Source organism: Struthio camelus, chromosome 1, assembly GCF_040807025.1.
Source record: "Struthio camelus isolate bStrCam1 chromosome 1, bStrCam1.hap1, whole genome shotgun sequence".
NCBI lineage: Eukaryota > Metazoa > Chordata > Aves > Struthioniformes > Struthionidae > Struthio > Struthio camelus.
In genome coordinates, this window is record NC_090942.1 from 2,494,918 (window position 1) to 2,519,628 (window position 24,711).

At 50.3% G+C, this 24,711-nt stretch overlaps 1 protein-coding gene across 1 annotated transcript; it reads left to right on the forward strand.

Annotated features, from left to right (window-relative positions):
- Positions 1 to 4,623: 4,623 nt before the first annotated feature.
- SLC35B4 (solute carrier family 35 member B4) lies at positions 4,624 to 22,778 on the forward strand. The gene is made up of 10 exons (XM_068952676.1): positions 4,624 to 4,800; positions 9,665 to 9,778; positions 10,807 to 10,909; positions 12,023 to 12,072; positions 12,721 to 12,802; positions 14,220 to 14,280; positions 15,391 to 15,500; positions 16,173 to 16,248; positions 17,726 to 17,801; positions 19,382 to 22,778. Exons 1-10 carry the CDS (start codon positions 4,724 to 4,726, stop codon positions 19,626 to 19,628), a joined length of 996 nt encoding a protein of 331 aa, XP_068808777.1. The 5' UTR covers positions 4,624 to 4,723; the 3' UTR covers positions 19,629 to 22,778.
- The last annotated feature ends 1,933 nt before the right edge of the window (positions 22,779 to 24,711 follow it).

Below are 24,711 nucleotides of genomic sequence, written 5' to 3' on the forward strand. Positions count from 1 at the left end.
AAAAAAAAAACAGATAAGCCTTCAGCACACAAGAAAAGCTTTCGCCCTAAAGCTGAAAGTTTATTTCGTTTTCAAGTTATATTATTTCAACTTACGAAGCTCATCTTGTCTGTGTGTGTTGACCATCATCACTGCAAGTCTATGGCCTCAAGAACATTGCTGTCCATACACAGAATGCAACACAACTCTGCTGCATTGTCAGCAAGCGTAGAAGTGGTTCCTGGAAGAGAGACAGGACTGACAAATCACTGTTACTCATCAGACGTTTACATTGACGTCACTGGGTTTGTGCCTTTTCTGTACAATATAGGTGAACTCACTTTGAACTGACTTTTGAAATGATATTTTAAAATGTTAATATGATTTAAATTTTCTATTTTCTGATACTGTTTCATCATTATTTTTGATTTCATATAATTGATGTGAATTGAATTTTGAACAGACATTGATCTTAATGGGAGCAAAATATTCCCGTTAGATCTTAGACCCGCTCTGAATCACTTGTGAGGAATACAACCTGCAAAGGAGGAACTCAGCATGCTGGTCCAGCACCACAGCTGGGCAAAGTAATCTCACTCCAGACAGAGAAAAAAGGCAAGTCCAGCAACTACATCTCCAGCCTCATAGAAAGATGACCTGGAAGCTTTTGCAAAGATATGAGCACCCACCCCTTAAAAATTAGACCATGAAGCCAACAGATTGGGCGCTCTCCTCAGCCAGACAGTTCATCCCAGAAGTCAGCTTGCAAATTATAACATTAGAACGGAAGCTAAGTACTTGTTAGCCTAGACAAGACTGCCCTCCCACAGGTGCCTGGCTACAAGGAATGGCTCAAAACGCTTTACAGCATCACAGAATCACAGAATCGTTTAGGTTGGAAGGGACCTCTGGAGATCATCCAGTCCAACCTCCCTGCTCAAGCAGGGTCACCTAGAGCATATTGCCCAGGATCACATCCAGACGGGTTTTGAAAATCTCCAGCGAAGGAGACTCCACTACCTCTCTGGGCAACCTGTTCCAGTGCTCTGTCACCCTCACAGTGAAGAAGTTTTTTCTCAGGTTCAGATGGAACTTCCTGTGGTTCAGTTTCTGCTCATTGCCTCTTGTCCTGTTGCTGGGCACCACGGAGAAGAGGCTGGCCTCATCCTCTTGACACTCCCCCTTCAGATACTTATACACATTGATCAGATCGCCTCTCAGTCTTCTCTTCTCCAGGCTGAACAGGTCCAGCTCTTGCAGTCTTTCTTCATAGGAGAGGTGCTCCAGCCTTCTAATCATCTTGGTAGCCCTCCGCTGGACTCTCTCCAGGAGTGCCATGGCTCTCTTGTACTGGGGAGCCCAGAACTGGACACAGTACTCCAGGTGAGGCCTCCCCAGGGCTGAATAGAGGGGCAGGATCACCTCCCTCCACCTGCGGGCAACACTCTGCCTAATGCACCCCAGGAGACCATTGGCCTTCTTGGCCACAAGGGCACACTGCCGGCTCATGTTTAACTTGTTGTCCACCAGCACTCCCAGGTCCTTCTCGGCAGAGCTACTTTCCAGCAGGTCAGTCCCCAGCCTGTCCTGGTGCATGGGATTATTTCTCCCTAGGTGCAGGACCTTGCACTTGCCTTTGTTGAACTTCATGAGGTTCCTCTCCACCCACCTCTCCAGCCTGTCCAGGTCCCTCTGAATGGCAGCACAGTCTTCTGGTGTGTCAGCCACTCCGCCCAGTTTAGGATCATCAGCAAACTTGCTGAGGGTGCACTCTGTCCCTTCCTCCAGGTCATCGATGAATATATTGAACAAGACTGGACCCAGGACTGACCCCTGGGGGACACCACTAGCCACAGGCCTCCAACTTGACTCTGCGCCATTCACCACAACCCTCTGAGCTCGGCCATCCAGCCAGTTCTCAATCCACCTCACTGTCCACTCATCTAGCCCACACTTCCTGAGCTTACCTACGAGGATGTGATGGGAGACAGTGTCAAAGAGCTAAGATTTATGAGCTAAGATTTTGGTTTTACTGTTACACTGGAAGAGTTCAAAGGAAGCAATTTGTTCAGTAGCTTAATGCATTTAGGAACCAAGGTGCAGCACATTCGCTGGCAGAAAAAGCACCTCAGCCCCCACCCCTTTGAAACACAAAGAAAGTAAATAAAAGGAGAAGAAGTGAGCACCCAAGGTAGCAAAAGCTTATTAGTGAAAGGGCAGGAGAAATCGATCATTTTGACCTGTGCAGCAGCTGAGGATGGGGAAGCAGAAAAACCCTGGAGACATTATAGAGCGCCAGCAAGCCTGAGCTATCTTCTTTGTTTGTTGCTAATGAGCCATGGTACCTTTTAATAATATATAAACCATGTAAAAGGACCTGATGGGAAGCCCAAAGAAGTCAGTTGAAAGCCTTCCTCCCTAGATCAAGGTCAGAAAATACCAAAATGCAAAATTTCAGCAAAATTGCTGGGGTTCCTAGAGGGTTTTCCTGATGCTGAAGCATCATTTCCAGGCACTGACATTGTCCTCCTAGAGGGTATGTCCAAAGCCAAGAGTCTTGGAGGTATCACAAGGGCAGCCCTAGATGACTTGTGTCTCTGGTGCTCTTACCAAGAGATCCCAGGGCTTCTACCTGTAGGTGAAGCCCTCAAGGCACTCTAGGATTCCTGGTTTTCACTGCCACAGTTCCCGGGCTTCCAGCCACAGCATTTGCAAACCTGAGGACACAGGTTCCCACTAGTCTTGATGTCCAGCCCCCAGGCTGAGAGCCTGGAGGCCCTGAAACTTCAGGTTGACCCCAGGCACCGAAAACTTTCCTGATGCAGGACCAACACTTGCTGAGGTGATCTCATCTCCCGGCTTGTGTGGCTCTCAGAAAGACCTCACGGCAGCAGTTAAGTGGGAGGCAAGGAATGTGGAAGCCCTTGCAGTGAACAAATGAAATGGGCAATCCTGGTAATTTTGCCCCTATCACGAGCTGTTATTAGCGGCAGAGAAGCGGCCAAGGCTGTCACTTTCATTGAAGAGCCGGAAATCACACACACGCACGCACACAATAGTGCTTTAGTTTTGGACTCACCACAGTTCTTTGTAATGTTTTCACGGGATTTCACGCTTGTGGTAATTTTTAAAGGAAAAATAAAAGATTTGGGTCTGGTTCAGATCAACATCGACTTAAAAACAAAAACCAAAACATCTGCAGCCTGGAAACTCCACCTTTTGACCACTCTGGCTTCTATTGATCACAGCGGGCTTTCACAGATGCTGTTACATGTTCAGCAAGGCTTCACACGAGTCTAGAACAAAAAAAAGAAACTTCACCCCCAACTGATATGCAGCTGTGTTTCCAATGGAAAACTTGAATTGGTCCAGCTACAGGAATGCAAAAGCACACTCTAGGACCTAGGAATGAAGAGTAACGGGGCATCAGTTCAGAGTCAGGCAACAACGCAGTCCACTAGGGACAAAGAAGAACTGAAAGTGCCACAGACACTATTGTGATGAGCCCCTACCGAAAGTGCAAGCTGGATGGTAAGACTGGAGAGTCCACATCTCGGGGCAAGTTCCCTGGAGCAGCTGCTCTGTTTCCCTTTGCCATGACTGACCCAGCAGCATCTTCATCGCTGGTTAGGGAAGTCACAGTACCAAGTCATGAACGCAAACGAAGGAACGCAACTTTGCAGACCGCGCTTGCCCAGCAGCTCTGCGGTGTTCCCACCCCGATAACCCCTTTACCCCAGCGCCCCATCCCTCCTCTCTCACCCGCCGCAGCGTCCTTCCCTCTGACCTTCACAGGTGCAGGCGTGCCCTGGCCCTGTCCAGAAACGTAACTTAGGCCATCCCTCTGAATGGGTTATTTCTCCCTTGCTGCTCCTCGAGGGCTTCGTGCGGCACGGCCACGGCAACGCGTCAGGTTTACCGCCGTGCGCAGGGCTGTCCGGTGGGACCCACACAGCCCCGACGACACCGTTTCTCTGCTTTTTCACCCTTTCCCCCATTTCCTGACGCTCCTTTTCGCTTCCCTTGTACCTCCCCTCTCTCCCAAACAACTCAGATGCCCCCGACTCACTTTTCCCCAATTTTGCTACCTGGCTACCCAAATGTGGTGTTTCTGTTACCGCTACCGAGACCATCCCGGCCTTTTGGGGGATCAGGGACGCGGTCAGGGGATCGTGTCAGCCCCCCGCGACAGGGCGGGCGCGGGGCCCCCTGCGGCCTTCAACGCTCCTCAGCGGCCTCTGAGGAGGCTGCGCCCGCAGGCCTCGGCCAAGCTTCGCATCTAAAGGCGGGGCAAGCCTGATTGCGTTATTTAAACCCATTTTCTCAGCGGGCACGGGGATTAGGGGGGCTTGTTCCTCCGCGGGGAAGAGCCGTTTGAGGTGCCTGCCCGCCACCTCAGCGCCAAGCCCTGCGCCGCCATTACCCGCCCACCCCGCCCGCTGCCGCCGCCGCCGCCGGTGTTCTGACAGCCGGAGAACTACAGCCCCCAGCATGCCCCGCGGCGGAGCCGCCAGCACGGCGTCGGGGAGGGAGGCGGCGCGGGGGCCGCCGGGAGTTGTAGTCCCCGCAGGGGCGAGGCGGCGGTGGCGGTGAACGAGCGGCGGGCGGGGAACGAACTACCGGGCGCGGGGAGGAAGCGGGGGCGGCGGGGCCGGAGCCGGCGGCGGCGGGGCCGAGGCCGCGGCCCGGGGGATCGGGATGCGGTGGCGGCCCGGGGCGCCGCCTCCCTATTCGGGGCGGCACCATGCACCCGGCGGTGGCGGTGGGGCTGGTGTTCGGCGGCTGCTGCAGCAACGTGGTGTTCCTGGAGCTGCTGGCCAGGTGCGGGGGGGCGGGGTGCGGGCAGAAAGCGGGGTTGTAGGGCCAGAAAGCGGAGTTTGGGGTCTAAAATAGGGCTTGGGGGCGGGAATAGGGTCAGGGATAGGGTTAGGGGCGGGAATAGGGTGCGGGTGCCCTAGGAAGGGGGTCGCAGGGGGAGGCCCCCCTCCCCCAGGGCCTTGTGAGGGGGTGGCACCTAGAGGGTCCCCAAGGGGTTTTGGGGGGGTCCCTGAGAGGATTTGGGGGGAGGAACATGGGGCTGGGGCCGGCCCCGAAAGGGTCTGCAGCCCCCAGGGGCCCAACGGGTGCCCCTGGCAATGTAGGGGGCCCCACCGCTTGGGTGCCGCCGTCCCGTGGGTTTTGCGGGTGTTTTTGGCGAGCCCCCCCGGCGCTGGGTTCGGGTCCGGTCTGGGCCTGTTGGTGCAACGAGGCCTCAGCATCCCGCCCAGACACCGGCCATCTCCTGGGCCGGCTGATAGCTGGCTCCGCGCACGGCGGTTTGGCCCCGAAGCGTCGCCCGCCCGATGCCACCTCGGCTTTCTGGTCCCGGCTCCTCGTGCAAGGAACAGTCGAAATCCCAAAGAGGGGGGAAAAAACCCGTGCGAGAGGAGGCTTGGGGCTGCGTGCCCCGCAAGCCGTCCCCGGGGACAGGGGCATGGGCACGTCATCCACGTCTTCAGCAGCATCCCGCCGCGGTGAAGCCGGCGCGGTGAGGACCGAGGTGAATTGCCAGATTGCAGAGAGGAGGGGGCCGTCCCCTGGGGTACGTCTTGAGCATCCAAGGCAGGCATGGCTTGGAGAAGGCGACCTCCCGTTGGTTTTGTTTCCAGGGCTGCTCAGCAACCTGTGAAGGCAAAAGTGCTAGAGCTGACCGGAAAAAAAAAGTAGTAACAGGACCGGTTGTGCGTCTGCAATCATATGAAGTTAGTGTGGAGCGGCATCCCCTGACTGACCGTTCAGTACCGTGTCTGGGCGCTACCATCGTGCCCAGACTTCAGAAGTTAGCAGTTAAAACCTGTACCTGCTTCCTCCCCATGCCAGATCGGGCAGGGAAAAAGGGAATGCAAAGCAGGGCCCGATTCTGTAACCCAGCGGTGAGAATATTTGCTTAAAAATGGGAAGCCAGGGCACAGTTCCATTGGCACAAGATTGCACAAGCACTTGGCAATTGCTGCATAAATCAAGAAGCAGTTCTTGGAAGAGAGATCTTGCCAGGCAAGTTGTCCTTCCTCTGGGTGATTACTCTAACCACTGAGCTGCTTAGTCAGTCTCTGCCTTTCCTGTCCGCTTGTGCTGCAGCATCAGCAAGGAAGGTGAAATAGGTCTCCTGCAGGTTTTCTGCGCTGGCACTGTGACTGCTGCCCTGGGAGACAGGAGGGATAGTCTGAATCCCCTCGAGATGAAGAGAGCTTGGATGCGGGTTCTTCCCTTTGCTTGCCACCAGACTTGTCTGTGGCTTTTGTGATTCAAACCATCTGTTTAAAATTATTTTATGTGCTCCTGAGTGGCTTTGCCACCTCCTCTGGCCAGACCTCAAAATAAAAGCGAGCCGCTTGGCCCTGCCCAAAGGGGTGGATTAGGTTTCTAAACCCCAGAAGGGATTTTGAGCAGCAAATCCGAGAAGTCCAATTGCAATTACTTAGGAAGGAAGCTGCTTTTCAGACACAAGCTTCTCTTAAACATTTCTTCTTGTTACTTTTGGAATTCCTGTGTTCCTAGCATCTACGTTCCTGTTCTCCTGCCTTGTCCTGTTCACCCTCAGTCCTTAAACTGGGATAACAGTTGGTATTTCTCTATGTCCTGGTGCTGTCTGGAGCGAAAAGTCCCTCAGGAAGATGAATCTGCCCATGACAAGGAAAGTCATGTACTCCTGGAGCAGGATCACACAAGAGGCTGACCCCAGAGTCTACTGAGGAACAACATAGGTGATTGGAAGAAATTTCCTCAGGATTTATGAGGAAAGAGTGAAGGAATGAGGACTGTTTAGTCTAGAGATGGCAGAGGAAAGACAAAAGGCTTCAAATGCGTGGAGAGTGGCTGCAGAGGAGAGGAAATAAATTGTTCTGCAGGCCGCTAAAGACAGGACAAGAAATAATGGGCTTAAATTCCTGTGAAAGGGATTTAAAGCAGACCAAAAAACAGGTGTGCTCCCTCTGAATGTAGTGGAGTCGGTCCTTGAGGAGAGCATCGAAACTCCTCACTGGAGGTTTTCAAGAGCAAGTTAAAGAAGCCCCTGTCAGAATAACAGAGAGATGCCTGGAGAGGGCCTAGAAAGGCCATCCAGTCCATCGCATCTTCCATGTTTGGATCAATCTGACCCATTCTGCTAGCATCCTTTCCTAGTTGTCCCTGGGAGTCTGTCTTTACAGCCGTGCAGGAGCCACAGACAGAACTTAATTAGCCATTGTCACAGTGACAACAACAGTACTCCCACACCCTTGGGTCATTAGACACATCCATTTCCGAACGTGCTGCCTCTGGGTTGAAAACCAGAGGCCGTCGAATCAGTGGAGCTCTGCAAAAATCGTTACGAGCAGCAGGTTACAGCTGATGGTGGGATTAGGGAAGAGTGATGAGGTGCTGCCCAAGCTATGTGTGCGATGTGTGTACAGGCCCAGTTAGAAAGCCAATATTTTGCACTTTACCTTCTGAAGCTGTGTCCTCATGATCTGTCTTCCCTGAAGAGACGGTTGAGGCTCCACATGGTAGATCTCAATGGGACTTCCTCCCTTTATGGTGCAGATGGGGGGGGGTGTCTCACTATTCTGCAGGGTAAGCGGGGGCCATCAAAGGAGTTCTGTATGAAATGGAGAACCTTTTGCAGTAACGGATAGAAATCTGGCTTGGAAGAGTGATTTGGATGTGCTGAACTTGGTCCGAAGGAGAGGGTGTTGCGTTAAGGTTTCCCAAACCGACGTGCAGGAATTGAGCTATTACGTTCGTTCTCTGCTGAGCGTGGCTGTGAGAGCCCCGCTCTGGCTGTTTCATCCAACCATCTGCTAGACATCAACAGTCCTGGCAATTCAGCCCTAGGAGGCAGGATGACAATTTTGGGATGTCCCTCTGTTAGAGCTGCTACTGGCTTTGTGGTCAGTTCTTTGGCCTCATGCTGTGGTCTAGCAGCTGTTCCCTGTCTCCTCGGAGACCAAGTTAAACACTGGTAGACTGCTTGGGCAAGTTCTGAGGTCTAGATCAGGCTCCCAAGTCACAGCTGAGCCCTCTTAAGTTACAAGATCGACAGTCATATCCTTGGTGAGTCCCCTCTGCTGGAGTAATGCTGTTCTGTGTGCTTTGCGTGGCTCTCTCTTTACAGTGCTGTCTCTTAGTAGGGTTTCTGCATTGCTTCTGGAGGACTCTATGTTAGCTGGCTGCAGCTAAAGCAGTTGTGGGTTGATACCTCCAGACTTCCTGTCTTTTCTTTGAAGTCTATCAGTGTGTTAGGATTTTGAGTCAAAGACATGGGCAGGTGCAGCCTTTTTTTTTTTGTTTGTCTTTTCATTATCAGTCAACACATAACCCTGTGTCAATGCTTTATTGATAATGTGAGGTAATATGTACAGCAAGAGACTGAATGCAAAGATCCGTGAATTGTGAGGACGATAAGAGTAATGCATGAAAACGATCTTGGTCTGTTCCAAGTTTACGCTTGCTTTCTGTTTTCCTACAGAGATAAGGTTTACAGTCCTGCAGCCTGGCCTCGGTCATGACTTCTCCTCTTCCCTAAAGTAACTCTTGAACCTCCTAACTACATTTCAGAGCAAGGCCCGAAGTCTCATAGATGATTAATCTCTGAAAAATGTTGTGAAAATTGTCAGGTGGATAGAGGGGAGGGACTCAGGTTAGTGCCTGCCTTATGGGACGGGCAGGGAGATGGTGGCCTCTCCAGGTGCTTTTTGGTGGCAGCCAGCCAGGCAAGTCAGCACAGGGGTGTTGGCAGGCCAGTCAGCACCTGGGCAGCTCTCCGTCAATCAGAACACTGCTGCCTTTTTTGGGAAGTTGGGGGGATGACCGAGAAGATTTTGCAGGAGACCGGGCCTGGAGTTTTGCCACCCAGGAGACAATTTGGTTATTCCTGTTCTCCAGCATAGCCCCTCACCTTGCATTCTGCAAAAGCAGGTCTAAACCCAACTGGTAACTACTTGTGACTGCAAGTTGGATGAGCAAACCATGTGCTTGTGCAACAGTATGGGAATTGGGGCTCAGCACCATGCAGCCTCTCCAGTGAGTCCTTGGCCTCCATTTCTGGCTTGCACTGGAGAAACAGGAAGTGCTCACTCGAGTTCCTGCGTTTCCAGCTGCAATGACAAAAAGCTTTCTGTGCATGATTTCTGACATATGACGGCCTCATCTGAGCTTGCAGCTGATCGTGTGCCTCCCGGGAAATCTTCTGCTCCCCGTAAGCTTCTTAGGATGAAGACAAAGTCTGTGGTGCACATGCCTGCTAGAAATAGTTGCGTACAGGGAGTCTTTTCTTAATGTCAGGCTGTTGCAGGCTGTCTTGCCCTCACATGTAGTTCCTCTTCCCTCAAATCAGTCACACAAGGCTGATTTGCTCAGAGGTGATGTCATTTCCGGTAGCAAGGTAGCGATAACTGCAGTGTTCATGTCTTTCTGGGAGGACAAAGATGCTCAGCCAGTAGGACCTCTTCTTGGAGGCTGGACCCCTTGTGGGGCTTCCAGTACCCTGTGGAGTTTGGAAAGTTCAGTACAAAGCATGAGAACCTGGACATACAAGGCAGTAAAGACCATCCAGGTTAATGCTCGCTCTGGGAACGTGAGCTGCTAACCTCTTTTTGTTGCAGCCCGGTGCGGTTTTCATATTCCATGGCATTGGACTTAGGCTTGTCTTTCTTCTTGACACCTGCAGGCGATTTCCAGGATGTGGGAACATAGTGACGTTTTCTCAGTTCTTATTTATCGCGGTGGAAGGCTTTATCTTCAAAGCCAACTTTGGGAGGAAGCGGCCGGCCATACCAATAAGGTATAGTTGATCTAAATGCTTAGGCACAAATTGACTGACTGTCTATTATCTCAAGAAGTGTTTAATAAAAAGGCTTATCGTTTATCCTGTCTAAATCCCATCCATTCTGCAGCATTGCAAAGCCTCACTGAGAACCTGTCATGCCTGGTAAATTATGAACTCCTCGTTTATTGAGAATCCTTAATAGGAAATTGCTATCAGATACTTTTCTACCCAAGGAGCATGGCCTTACTTTGCACAGTACGAGTCTGCTGCATTCAAAGCACTTATTGTCTCGCTGAGGCTTGGTGCAATGGGTGTGCGAGAGAGACTTACTGGAAATCTAGCCACATCCTCTTTCGCACTTCTCCATCAGGGCTGATCCTGTCCTGGCCCTTGCCTGGCATGTCTGTGCTCTCCTCCCTGGCACTCTGTGGCTGATGTGAAGTGAGGAGGTTTTGTGGTGCCCTTTGGCAGACTGTCTAGCAGGCAGCAAAACAGAGCGTTGTGCAGAGATCCTCCTGACAGAAAGCTGAGGGCAAGTTTAGCTCCATTCATGGCTGCATCACTGCTAGGAGCTCCACTTTGCAGAGCAGGGATGGCTCTGTAGCCTAGGTAAAGAGCTGTGGAAGTGTTCGAGATAGATAGATTTAAATGGTCTCTCCTTCCACTAAGGGTAGCGGTGCCTGCTGGCAGAAATTGAATCTCCTCAAATCAAGCCTTGTCTTGTACCACAGTCCTTAGACCAGTGTCTGCAGGAAGTCCATGCTAAGAGATCCCAGTTAGTGTATCTTCAGCTTTTTTCCCTTTGGGATTAGCACGAGCTAAGCTGGTGCAGGTCTTCACGTCCTCCTTTAAGGACTTCCCTGCTACATCCACACTGGGATTGATTTCCTTATTAGTCCATGTCACAGAACCAAGAGCTAGGTGGGCCCCACCTCAGCTCCAGGCTTGTTCTTGCACCATCCAGCGTGTTCCTAGGATGTGGGAGGTACAGGCCCAGCCATCAGCTAGTTTTGCCAACACCACCTTGGTTTTTTTTGTTTCAGGTATTATCTCATCATGGTGGCCATGTTCTTCACTGTGAGCGTGGTGAATAACTATGCCCTGAACTTAAATATCGCCATGCCACTGCACATGATCTTCAGATCAGTGAGTACTGTCATAATGTCCTTTCTATCCTCATGTGATGTCTCTTCCCATCATCTCTGCAAGCACTGTTCCTGGCACGCTTATTCTGCCCCCCTCTCATTCTGTGTGGACACCACAACCCTGGGCAAACACTAAATTATGGCTAAGTTGTAGGGAGAGCAACTTTGCTCTGAACGCTCAGCTCTGGTTCTTGTTTTCAGTGTTGACCATTAAGGTTATTCCCTTAATGTGTCTGGATGGATGAGAAAACTGAGGCTCAAACAGGCTACAACCTTTCCAAGGTGATGAGGAAGTAACGATGGCAAAACCAAGCCCAGACTCTGGCTATCGGTCAGCCCTGGATGGGCTGAATTGCTGACCAGAGAGACACAACTTTCACTTCCGTCACACAGCTAAACCAGGTGGTTTGTGTCCTAGTGTAGGTGTCTTCTACCTGTGCTATTATCACGTGGACCTCTGCTCCGGAAGATGCTGTCTTCTTCACTTGAGTGTTTGCAGATGAGTGTCTGGCTAAAACGTATGTTAAAATCAAAGAAAATGGAGCCTGGCTTTTGGAAATAACAGCTGAGTTCAAGAGATCTGCTGGGCCAGGGGCTGCTCTTCCACTACACGCCATGGGATTGAGATACATGAAATAAAGATATTTTAAAAAGAAGAAAGACAGGCAGCGCTCTAGGCAGCGCCCTGTCCCACATTAACCACGGGGAATGATTCTTGTGTAGCAGCCCACAAGTGTCCTGCAGTCGATCTACAGAGCCATACTGCTGTTCCCAATTAAAAACGTAGGTATTTGACTGCGTGCTGTGATGTAGCATGCACTGGAGAGAGCCAAGAAAGGGGAAGACCTGCTGGCCAGGAGGTCCTAGTAGCCTTTTTGCTCCAGCATCCTTATTCCCAAGTTACCCAGCTTGACTACTCCCCTGCTCCTAGCTGAAATGAGACTCCTCCGACCTTGCCTATCTCCCTGCTCCTGCCCTGGCATTTTGTTGGTGTTTTTGTGTTAGTTGTATCAATTGCACTGTGTTTCTCTGGGCAGAAGGCTCAACCCGTGGAAATCTGACAAACTGACCTTTTGTTTTGTTTCTCTCCTTCTTTCCCTTCTCCTTTCCTCAGGGCTCTCTCATAGCAAGCATGGCTCTAGGTATCATCATTTTGAAAAAAAGGTAAATCACAGGTACCTTTCTTGTTTCATCAGGGAAAGCTCTGCTATTGATTTAATCCTGGCTAGTATTGAGTGACTTCCCCTTTCCCGTTAAATATCCTTGTTTTATCGATGGGGAAGCAGCAGCACAGATATATGGGAAGAAATGGTCAAGGCATGGGCTGGAAACCTGAGTAATTTCCTCTTCTGCCCTCCCACTAACCCTCGCTCCTTCATTTAAGACAAGTGTGGTCTGAAGAGAGCCTTTAAACAGGGCTGCAGCTCTATGAGTTTGCCCTTTTCTCTCCTCTTGCCTGTGTGAGCATCACTCCTGATGGACAGGACAGCGGGGTCCTGCTGCTGCTCGGTGTCCGGCTGTGGGCACATACTCTGCCACTCCATCACTATGGAAAGACTCATGCTGGCTTGATCGGAGAGGGATGCTTTGCCACAGGCAAGGAGATATTGGTCCAAATGTTCCTTTTTACTGTGGTTGGAGTATGTTCGCCTTCTCTCCCCAACCACGTACTAGGTTATATAACAGCGAGTATATGCCCATTACCTCAGGTTTATACTGGCTCAGTGGAGCAAAATGTAATGCTGGGGAGTAATGGATGAACAACACAAGGCCAGGCTGGGTCGCTGACATCTCTGTTCTCCCCCTGTGCAGATACAGCGTATCTAAATACACATCCATAGCCCTGGTGTCCGTGGGAATCTTTACATGCACTTTCATGTCTGCGAAGCAAGTGGTAAGTATTATAAAGAGCCTGAGGTCCCAGCCATGGACCTTATTAACAGGAAGAGCTGCCCTGGGCACCTTCATCAGTAATTGCTTTTGATTGGTTATTAGTGGAGAGACAGGACCTCTCCTGGCTCCAGATCTGCTCCCCAAAAGCACTTGTTCCTGGCTGCTTCATTTACTTGTGGGAAGGAGAGAAGGGACACACGCATGCACATGATTTAATTTTAATTACAGCTGACTTTTATCCCATGCTACTCTGGTTGCTTTTTGCTGAGAATGAATCATTATTTTTTTCCCACACAGTAACAGCTGCAAGCTCTTTTTTTCTTGCCCTTATTGGGATGTCTTTCAGTTAGGAGCTGGTGAATCTTAGACAAAACCCAACCATCTTAAAGCTTCACTGTCTTTATCACAGAACAAACTATCAGCTTTCAAGCTAAAATTTTCCAGCCTGTTGTCATCCAGTGTGACTTTCTGTGGCCCTTGAAACGAAGTGCATGTGCTTGGGAAACAGGAGGGAGTGAAGGAAATCTGTGTGTAACACCAGGCTGGACTTTTCTTGAGTCAGCATGCGCATCTTGATTTTGACAACGAAAGACAGAAAAGTAGCATAAAGCGGTGGTCGAGTGAAAACTGGTTTCACTTAATCCATCTATGAGAGTCTGGAAATGAAGCAAGGCTGCCAGACCTTTTAATCCCATCATTTAATAAATGTTTTTACTGTTGGGGTATCTGAGGAAGGTCTGTGCTACGCAGTCTTGCTCTGCGTTAATCCACACTGACTCTCAGCAGGCACGGGGATTTGATACGGTACGCAGAGTTGTGACTAGCTCATGGCAAATGTGAGCAATGTAACTTGCTCTAAACCATAGCGAGAGGGAGTTGAGCGAAGTCACATTACCTAGCAGTTTGCCCTAGGCTGGCAGCATCTACAGGCCTGGTTCCCTCAACATCTCAGTCACAAGCTAGAGCCCTGGTTTACCTACGTGACCAGGACTGGGCCAGAGCTCTTGTTCTCTCCTGCACACCCAGCTCTGAGAAGGGGACAGCTTCCTGCCAACAGGCTGTTTGTGAAAGCTTGCTAGGAGACACTGACTGTTTTCACTGTCAAAAAGTTCAGTCTCTGGCCATGGGCCAGGGCATTTGCTTGAGAGAGATCCTTTCTCAATCAGACGTTTCCCCTTTCGCTGGAATCTGGTGCGTTCCCCAAAAGAAAGATGAAAGCGAAATTTGCTGTAGTTGCCATCTCCTCTGTTCAGCCAGGGAAGCAACTCCAGAGAATTTTGAGACATTGGGCACTCCTTGATTTATGGGCTTACTTACAATACACAATACACAAACCAAAAATGAGGTCAAGACAGGCCTGAATGAACTGCAGGACTTCGTGGCTCACAGTGACTGTGTGATGTGTCTGCCTCCCCCAGGCATCTGACTCCGGCTTAAACGAAGAGGACGGACTCCGTGCTTTCATGTGGTGGTTGCTAGGTATGTGAGTGCCACATCTCCAGCCAGCCTTGCTAGGATTCCGACAGGACTCTGCTCTTTGGTGACTGATCCTTGGCTGTGTGGTTACGCTTAGCAGACTGCGGTGGGACTCCCAGAACTGAGGTCAAGTTGTGCTGAGCACCTAAAGGGTGCTGGTTTGCAAAGAATGGCATTTCTGTGGCGCTCAGCGGCTCAGTGCAGTGAAGTTCCCTTCGTTTGATCAAGTCAAATATACCAACTAAAGTGTTTCTATCGGAGAGTGACATCATAGTAACAGAATGAGACTACAGTTTTGCAAATACTTCCCAGCGATAAATGGAAAATCATATTACTATTAAATGAAGGGCAGACTCCAGCCTGTGTTCCATATTGCCAGCGTAGCTCTGAGGCCAGGTATTCCCATCTCTAGACAGGCTGGAAAGTAAGTTCTCTGTGCAGGTAACCATGAAATAGTGTCATGACAAGTACATCTCAACCTCAGTTGAAGTCAGGGCAGGCTTTGTCTTTTTTAAAAAGCCACCATTTTAATAGCCTAACTCTGTACATTTCTATCAGACACAAATTTGACCTGCGTGTTTGTAGACATCAGATTAATTTCTCCTTACAAAGCAGCCCTGCCTGATTTATCTCGTGCTATCAGCTATGCTGCAGTGAGGAGTAGGGCTGTAGTTGGTTTAGGTGTACGTTCAGCCCAGTATTTTGTGGAGGAGTCTCTGCAATCTCGCACTTAAGTCTGTTTTTATACTTACAACCCAGATTTATTTATGGCTTTTGGGGGAACATGGGGTCGATGTTTTAACACAAATGGCAAACAACCTTATACCTGGTAATCTCTTTGTCTGGGCAGCCACCAAGTCTGCCTGCCAGGTCTGAGTCCTTATTTTTAAGAGTTGATCTTTTCAGAAGTCTCTTGTGCACAGAAGCCTTTGTAAGAAGGTACCTATGTCCCCAAGGCCATTTTGAACATTCCCCCCATCTTACCAATTCTGGATGTTTTAGCTTCTCTCACTGTTTTCTTTCACCAAAAGCCAAATCGCGGGAGTCCCTGAGCTGGCTGACTTGAGGGGTGCCATGCTCGGGCAATGCTGCAAGGCTGTGTTTCTATTCCAGGTATTGCTGCACTCACCTTCGCCCTCCTCATGTCTGCCAGGATGGGGATTTTCCAGGAGACACTGTATAAGCAGTTTGGGAAGCACTCCAAAGAGGCCCTGTTTTACAATGTAAGCCACCATATCTTTTCCGTTGCTTTCCCTGGACAGACACAGCTCCCGAGAATCCTTTCCCCTCGCACCCTGCAGTCAAAGCCCTATACACAGCCTGTGAACTAGTTCAAACTAGAACAGTTTCAGCTCCATGTGGTTTTCAGACTCCTAAAAGTTTCCCATGGAGGTGCAGCCCATGTAGTGAATGTTAAACAGACTGATGAAAGTATTGACTTTCTGAATTCCACTGTAATTACTGCACAGACCCCCTTCCAGCAGCAGTTTGATGACTTCTGTAAAATGGTGCTTTGCACGGAGCAGATGTGGAGGTAAGAGTTTCACAGTAAAAGCTGAAGGGGGAAGAGAGATGCTGAGCTGTGCTGCGGGAGGGGAATGGGTCAGGAGGAAAGCTTACAGCATATGTGGGCTGCTAGTAGACTCCTCTTGATCCTGTCTTCCCTCTTTGCTCCTCAGAGGGAATGGGTGGTTTGGTGCCCTAGGTGCATGGAACATGTTAAAGACAGGCAGCCTTCCTGGGACAAGAAATCAAAGGATCACATTCTGTAGTAGCGGAGCAGTGAAGTGTGTGCCCTCATCCGTGGAGATGTGTGAGGCCGGTTTCTCCGGATGGGAAGTGGAGGGAGCGTTCCCATAATGTGTTAACGTCATGCCTTCGCTTTCTCTCTCCAGCATGCTTTACCGCTCCCTGGCTTTCTCCTTCTTGCCCCAAACATCTACCACCATGCAGTCCTCTTCAGCCAGTCTGGTGAGTGTTGTACACATAGATCCTTGCTTTTTGTACCTTTTCTCTCCTCTGGGAAATGCTGTAGGAAGCTCTTGCCCTCTGCCCTCAGCAGTTGTGCATGTCAGACTATTGCCTCCAGGTGTTCAAGGCTTTTGAATTGGCAGGTGGGAAAGAAAAAAAAAACACACTGCCTCAAGGACATTGTCCAGCCTCTTCTCTGTGGTGGGCCAGATGCTTGAACAAGTGATAGATGATGACTGCTAAGAGTCCGGCCACAGGCAGTGGGCTGCTGACGCTGCACGCAGCCATACCTGGGGCCGTTCACCTTGTGCCGCAGCAGCTGACAAAGTTAAGCCATGAGTGACCATTTGAATCGTTCTGGTGATTCGAGTGTATCCACACACCCATTGGGCTCAGCAAGGTTTCTTGTCCACCTTGAGTTGAGTATCTACCTAAGTTTAATAGTAAAATTCACTAGGCTTTTCCAAAGTAGATGAGCTGCCTATGTTCTGCTCCAGATTTTGAGAAACTGCTGGGATCTTTGCTGGATGGGTTCACTAGTTCTGTATTCCCCTCTGGGGAGGAGGGAGGTTTGCGTGCATAGATCACTTGAACCTATTCATTAATGTCATTGCAAAGTACTTCTAGCAAGTAACACCCCCCTCCTCAAGGAAAATCTAATGAAAACATGAAGTATGTGCCTCCTGGGGAAGGGAACACGGTAGTTCAAAAACAGGAGTAACAGAAATTCTCAGCCATGGGCATAAACACTGACCTGTTGGCTTCGGTTTTGTTCGTGCTGTGCAGGCTTTCCCAGGCTGGGACTGTGAGCCTCTCCGAGCAATTCAGTACTGCAAGATTCATTAATTCTGTTTTGACGATGGGAGAGTCATGACACAAGACGGATCTTTTCTTTTTAAGTCCTTTTCCTTAACCTACTTCTTTCTCCATCTTCCCTTCCTCCTCACAGAAGTCCATGCTGAAACATCTACAGACTCTCTTGTATTTGTCATTTATTGCAGTAAGAACAAGGTAATTTGGAGCAAAATCAAAATGTGGCCGCGCTTCGGTCTGCAAATACAGCAAAAGCCTCGTAGAGCTTCAGCATGTCACAGATTATGGTCTGTCCTTGACAGGAGAGAGGCATGTTCAACCTCTCCTTGCGTCTGTCCTTAGCATTAACGGGGTAGTGACCGCAGTCCCTCCTAGCCCACACAGGTGTAGTGTGTCCCAGGCAGCCATGCCTACAGCAGGTGGAGTTTGCCTCAGCATGTTGATGTTGATGGACCTCCCATCCCTAGGGGTTTGCTCTCTGATCCTGCTCTCTGGCCATGCAAGCCCACTGCAGGTCTCTCACATGGCTGATATCTCTGGGATAGGAATCGACTGTTGGGCCTCCTGTGGCTTCTCTTCAAAGGGGACCGCATAACACACTCAGCACTGCTGGAAGTTGATCCAAGTCTAGATGCAAGTTTCTCACTTCCCTTTCTCCCTGCAGAGCCATTCCAGGTCCCAGTGATTGGGCTGACCCTGCCAATCATGTGGTTCTACCTCCTCATGAACGTCATCACTCAGTATCCTTTGAATGCACAGCTCAGACAAGCTGTGGAGATGGCAGTGGGGTGGGGGAGGAGGAATGGTTTGAGAGTCCTGAGCCTTCCCTGCGTTTGAGAGCTGATGTTCATGTTACTCTGGGAGAAAGCGGAGTAGAATTTTAACCTGGGGCTTCTTTTTTTTCCAGGATGGCTGAAATCTGCTAGCAGAGCAGCTAAGTTCCCCTGCAACAAATTTGTACAGCTCTATGCGTGTTGCAGATGGCTGTTGCCCATCTTGTTCTGGTTCTCTGAATTTGAGTATAGCACAAAGGGCCAAAGGGGAAAGGCGAGGCCACCACCTCCCCAGGGCCGGGCTAGCTGGTGTAAACTCATCTCACAGCTGTTCTGCTAGCCAGCTTTGTTAGAGGGGCTAGACTGGGAGCCATTCGTAATTTATCAGCGTGTGCAGTCTCCCAGTCAGTGAGGAGAGGTTGCAAGTCTGAGGAAGGAGATGCCCTAGGAAAAGGGATGGTTCAGTCCAACTCCCTCGTGCTCTTTTTCTCTCACCATGTTTGTCCAGCCCCCCATGTGTTACCTGAGGGAGCGCCGTGCGCTCCTGCTTCTGATGCTCCTCCATGAAACCTCCTCCTTGAATCTGCCTTGTGTGTGCCCTCCTGACGAGGAGAGGGAACTTTCTTTTCCTCCCCAGCTGCTAATCTGCTGCAGGGTAGAAATGGAGAAGTCTTATTTTGGCTTCCCTTAGTTACATGCTGGTGCGGTTAACCCTGCCATTTACCTTTGCCAGCATGTCACCCACAGCTGCTCTGGTGCAGCAGTTTTGCCGTCTCGGATTAGGCTCAGGAGATTTAGAGTACACCTAAGTTTTGTACTGAAGGTGTTCATGGCGGTAGAAATGTTGACCTAAGGAGAAGACAATAACTAAAAGAGAATTTCCACTAGGTTTGGGGAAGGAGGGCAGAAAAGGGTTAGTACTACCATGCAGGGAGGCCTCGGGCAATGGATCTGGTGTGCGGCTTTGAGCACTCCCATAACAGCACCATTGCAATGCATGTTACAGCAGGAGTAGAGCGAGGGTGCACTGAGTGCTAGTGACTGTTGGGAGGGAGCAGGGTGCAGGGTAAGGCGTGCATCTTGCAGGAGATGACCCAAGGCAGGCAGACCTCTCCCACTTGGGAGCTTTGAGGAATGCTGGACTACAAACAACCCCCTACAAAGTGCAAGTGGTTTCAAGCAGGAGTGGGGGTTTGTTGCCCAAAGGTGACGTTGTTCAGGGCACCAACGCTGTTGTCTTTTATGATTGCTTTGTGAAACGAAGAGCAACGTATGGTGTGGTGGGGGGGGATTATTTAGCTTTAGAGGGTCCTGAGGAAACAAATTTGGGGGTTCCTGGGGACGGCTGTAAAAGCTTTGTAGAGCCTGGATGGAAGCTACAAGGCCAAGGAGGGATAGGGTGTCTTGGGAGGAGGTCACAATGTGGTTTTGCTGCAGAAAGAGGGTGGTGGGGCTAATCTAGTGCCCCATCCTTCTGCATTCCCAAAGGCTTGCACAGGCAACCCTCCCTCTGCAGCCCCATTGCCCCCTTACCTCTGCCCACCCAGATATGTCTGCATCCGGGGTGTCTTCATCCTCACCACGGAGTGCACCTCCCTCACCGTCACACTGGTGGTGACACTACGCAAGTTCGTCAGCCTCATCTTCTCCATCCTCTACTTCCGCAATCCCTTCACGGCCTGGCACTGGCTAGGCACCTTCTTCGTCTTCGTGGGGACTCTCATGTACACAGAGGTGTGGAACAGCCTCGGGCCCCTCCTGGCCTGCTGGAGGAAGAGGCCGAAGCAGGAATAATGGCTGGGGACTCTCTGCAGGGACCTTTTTAATGTTTTATAGAGCAGAGCAGGAGGGAATCCCCCAGAGGGGGGTTGTTTTTATAACACAGGGGAGGTGCTGGCTGTGCCAAGCTCCTGGGAAACGTGGAGCCTCCACCAGGAATCTACGTGTAATGGATCACGGAGGGAGGTTACAGTTATTTTTGCAAGATTGCATTTTTTTTATGCAACCCTCTTGCCCTCCCCCCCCCCCCCTTTTTTAAATAACCCTTTCTAAATATTGTAAAGGCTGACCCAGCTTTCTGTTAGGAGCCCAACACTGTTATGGTGCTGTTGTCCATTCCTACCAGCTTTGGTAAGCTGGACTCTGAGCCTATTTGGTTCCGTCCATGAACATCCAGGTTCTTGCAGTGGATAGCTGAGCCACAGGGAACTGCTGGACGCTGCTGTTAGTGCAGCAGGTTGTTAGTTACACTGGAAGTGCCAGGCCTGGTTGTTAAATCTGAGTCCTTGTTGCCTGATCCTACCACCTTTGCTGGGAGAGCATTGGATATGCGTGTAGCTACCACCTTCTCCAGATCCTTGCAGTCTCCCCAGCAGCCCTTCCACTGGGGAATGGGCTGAAATCCAAGCCACTGAGCTCCCATCCCTTGTAGCAGGACCCAGTTGGGAGCCTGAGGAAACCAAAAAAGGGTGATGCTGAGGGGACAGAAAAAGCCCCTGCGTCCCTTTTTGCAGCCTTCTCAAGGAGATAGTGAATTCCTGTTGAGGCTTAGCTCAGTCCTCGTCAAACCTCCGTCTGATCCCATACTGGCAGAAGGGTATCGTGGGTTCCTCATGTTTCTGTTAGGTCCTTAGTGGAGGCCACTTTTCAGTCACTTCTTCCTCCTTGTTCCCTCATTGCAAGTGCAGACACAGGGGCTTCATGACCAGCCGTCAGCTGCTACAAACTGTGCTGAGCCCCCAAGAGGCCTGTGGTCCCACAGGGACCATCCTCAGGGTGTGGATGGTGCCAAGAAACTTAAGAGCAACCAGTACAGCTGAGCTTATTTCTGCTGCTAGTGGGGGGAGGTTGCTTTTATTCCCCCTTCACCAAGAGGAAGGGCCTGGTTGCCCCTCTCCGTTCTCCCCTTTCCTTTCCTTCTCCCACCCCGTGGGCATTTGCTTCACTCATAGCATTTCTGCAGGGCTGCCCCGATGGTGGCGCCCTGCATCATGGCAGCATCCCACCCAGTGTGGGTCCGAGGGTCCCTTGGCGTTGACCGTTCTCTCAGGGCAGGGATGCTGAGTCCAGCCTGCTGAGCTGAACGAGACGTGTTGCCAGGTCACTCACATCCGAACAACCCGGAGCTCAGGGTCTCGCTGTGCATCTTGGCTCCAGCACAGAATAGAGAGCAAAAAAAGCAGTGAAGTCCTTCAGTGCCCTCTCAAAGTGAGTGGGAAAAAGGATTTGGGAGCAGCAAAGATGCGGGCATTCCCCGCTGGACTTCTGCTTCCAAGCAAAGTGGGGATTGTAAAGCCACCAGACTTGTGCCAGCTGATTTTACTGTTGTTTAAACAAATCGGTCCCCTCTGGGTGCGGCACAGGGTCCGGTTAAGACCTGTGGGTGCCTTTCCCCCTGCTTGCAGGTGATGTGTTTATGCCAGCGAGGTGAGGACCTGCAGCTGTTGGAGGAGCTATTTCTCTATCATGCAGCTGGGCAGAGCAAGGTTGAGCCTTGTCCCGTTCCTGCAGAGCGACGGGGAGCACACGTGCTGGGTTTTCTGTTTTGTCCTGGTGCACCTTCTTCTCATCATCATGGTACCACCCCTGCTCAGCCATGGTATTTTAAGGTTTCCAGCAATGATGTCAGTCTCATTCACATTGCACTTGGACAAATCAATGTCAGTCTCATTCACGGTGCACTTGGACAAATAACAACAGTGACTGTACTGTTGTTTCAGCACCAGACGGCCTGACGGTTGCCGGCCTTGGTGTTTACAGCTCCGCCAACGTTAAACCTGTATTCACACTGATGGGATCTGAAGTTCAGTCCTTCCTGCAAATGATAAAACCTTCAGCAGGAGGGAGGGCTTCGACCAGAAGGACTTTCCTCTTCTGGTTTTGAGTTTTCCCGTGTCTGTAAAATGTCTTGCATTTTTGAGTGTCACAAATGGGGTATTTCCAAGGATTTCTCGGGGGGGGGGGGGGGAGACTGTTCCCCAACAGCTGCCGCCAGACACGTAATTCAGTCCGGCTCTGGGGGAGACCTGAAAAGATGCAAAACCTTTATTCTCCATCTTGATCTTCAAAGTAAGGGAAAAGCTATTTACACAGAGCTTCAGCTGAGCCTGCCAGCTTGGGGAAGGCAACACAAGCCCAATTCAGTGCGAAAGCATCAGGGCAGTAATAGGTGAGGTTGTTCATCGAAGCTTAAAACACAGCAGTATGACACTGGGCTGAAAGCGGAAGCTGCATTCACAGCTGGGTAGCAGGAGCTGTAACTAGCTGTGACGGCGATTTCGGTAGCTTGGGCCAGGGATTTAGCAAAGCAATAGCTGAGCAGGCGTCCGAGTGATTGTAACATTACTGTACATAGACTACTTGCTAGCTTACTCTTCGTGTGAGCTAAACTGCATGTTGTCTCCGATTTTTGTATGATGCTGGTAGGTTTGGGAGTGTTTGACTTGCTTTCTTTTAACCATGTGTTGTATCTATTTTTTTCACTTGGGCCAAGCGTCCAGAATGGGTTATTTTTTGTTATCTCGGTTTTTTTTTTAATGGTTTACAGTACAATCTTTGTGTTTTTGACTATTTATCATTGTTAAACATCACAGAAGTGGCAGTGATTCCCTTCCTGCTGTAGGAGAGCAGCTGTGCTTATCTGGTCATAAGATGGAGAAAAGGTCCATATGGAAGTGCCCCCTTAGCCAAAACAAGTATTTTAACCCAGATTCCATGCACTCACTATGGGAGTAATGGTTTGTTTGGGTTTTTTAATGTTCCCTGTAGTGATGTTAGCACAGATTTTTAGCAGGTGCTTGGAAAGTGCGTGACCTAGAATGCTTTTTAACCAGTGTTCTGGATTTCCAGAGCTTTTGGGTTAGGTTTGGGGGTTTTTTTTGTTTGTTTGTTTTTTGTTTTGATTTGGTTCTGTTCACAAAATAAATATGCCTCCTCTTCCAGGTGTATCGCTGTTGTTTCTCCTTTCACTCTTTGCTAGCGGTAATCATCTGAATGGTATTTGGAAAATTATTGGGGCTCTGAAGTCAACACAAAATTTCTCCTGCCTTTAATGCGCGAGAATGTAGGCATGGCTCGTCCTCGCTGGGGTTAGAGGGAAAACTTGACTGTTTCCCTCCCCTGCCACCAATGGCAAGATACAACTGGATTTTTGTTGGCAGCACCAATTAAAAATAAATAAATAAATAAATAAATGGCCCTGGGGAAGCAGAGGCAGCCTTGTAAGCCACTGCTGAAAGGCTCCTTGCAGGGCATCTCGGCTGTCCCCTGCCACAGGAAAGACCTTGCTCTAAGGTTGCAGCAGGTGACAGCCACCAGCTGCAGGTTTGCCAGAGCAGTGCAGCGCGGCCTTTTCTGGGGTTCAGAGCCCTTTTCACGGCCTGGTGGAGTACGCGGAAAGCAGAACCCAGGCTCTGCCATTTTGTCTCCTAGTGCTGATGGAGAAACGGCTTGCTCCAAACCTGGCCTACTCAAACGAGGGATTCCCAGCCAGACCCAATCCAGCAGGATCGGCAGTTGCACATCCACAGCATTGCCCACCATCCTGCACAAAATCCTGGATTTCTTGCTCTTTTCCCAATCTTGCAGCTTAACTTGGCTTCTCATCCTAAAGACACCACTGTTGGGCTGGAGAGATGTAAGCCCTGAACAGCCCGGCCTGTGGGTCAAAACCTGGTTGGCTTTGTATGAGAAACTTTTGGAGCCGTTCAGTAAACTCAGTGCAGACGTGGAAGGAGGGAAGGATGGAAGCCAGCTGCTTGACCAAATTTCAGAAGGACACCAGAGATGGACAGTAGGTGACGCGTTTGGCAGAATGAGAAGCAGCAGGGGCAGGCTCCAACTGAGCCCTCAATTTGTGAATAATTTGCACCTTACTGTTTTGGTTGTTGGGACAGCACTGAAGCTGCTGCACAAACAGTACCAAAGCTCATCTCACCCAGCATCCCACCTCCAGCAGAGACGATAGCAGCTGCTTAGAGAGACCGTAGAGAGAAAAAGCAGCTCATGTCAGGTATGAGGGGACCCTTTCTCTAATGCAACCCCTCCTGCAAGGACCTGCTGAGGACTTTCCAGAGCTAGTGAATACACCCAGAGCATCAGGGTTAATGGTTACCAAGGGGCCTGACCGCTGGCAATTCGTACCCTGTTCACCGTCTTGGTGCCAGTCACAAATTGACAGTGGCAGTCTGTGGTGCACATGTGGCAGTGGCACGTTTCCCTCCTCTCCAGTCCATAGCATTTGACTGCAAATGCACAAGACAAATACAGCTAAAATAGTAACGAGCTACACGTCTGCAGTGCCAATAGACCCTCCGGCTCGTGGCAGCTACTTCCCTCCCTCCCTCTTTGCAGCCCTCGCTGCGGACCTGCCTCCTCTGGCCCTTTTAGCTGTGGTTCCTACTAGGGGGCTATTGCACAGGGAAGGCGAGAGATGGGAAACGTGGTTACCGCTATGTTACTGCAGGAATGGGGTGAATAGTAAATTAAAGCCTCACGGCTTCAGCACTTAAGCATTAAATTGGAGCTGAGAGGTCCAACTTCCTGCATGGGACCTGATTCAAAAAAAAAAAAAAAAAAGGCGGCGATTATTGCGGTCTTTCCAGACGCTGGTGACATTTCCATCACTGCAAAAGCGGCGACGTGGCAATGAAGACATGGCAGCGAAATCCTGGCCGTTGCTTCACATTTAACACACCTTTAAACCTCCGCAGCTCAGCGCTTTCATGGGCACGCTTAATTCCCTGGCAGTTACAGAGTATATATTTCTCATTTAACAAATCATCTTTCCCCAGATCCTGGCAGCCGTTCGTTTAATAAATACTCATTGGCTGCGCTCTGCTTTCATCAGCTCGGCGATTTCTGCTCAAAAGCTTTTGCC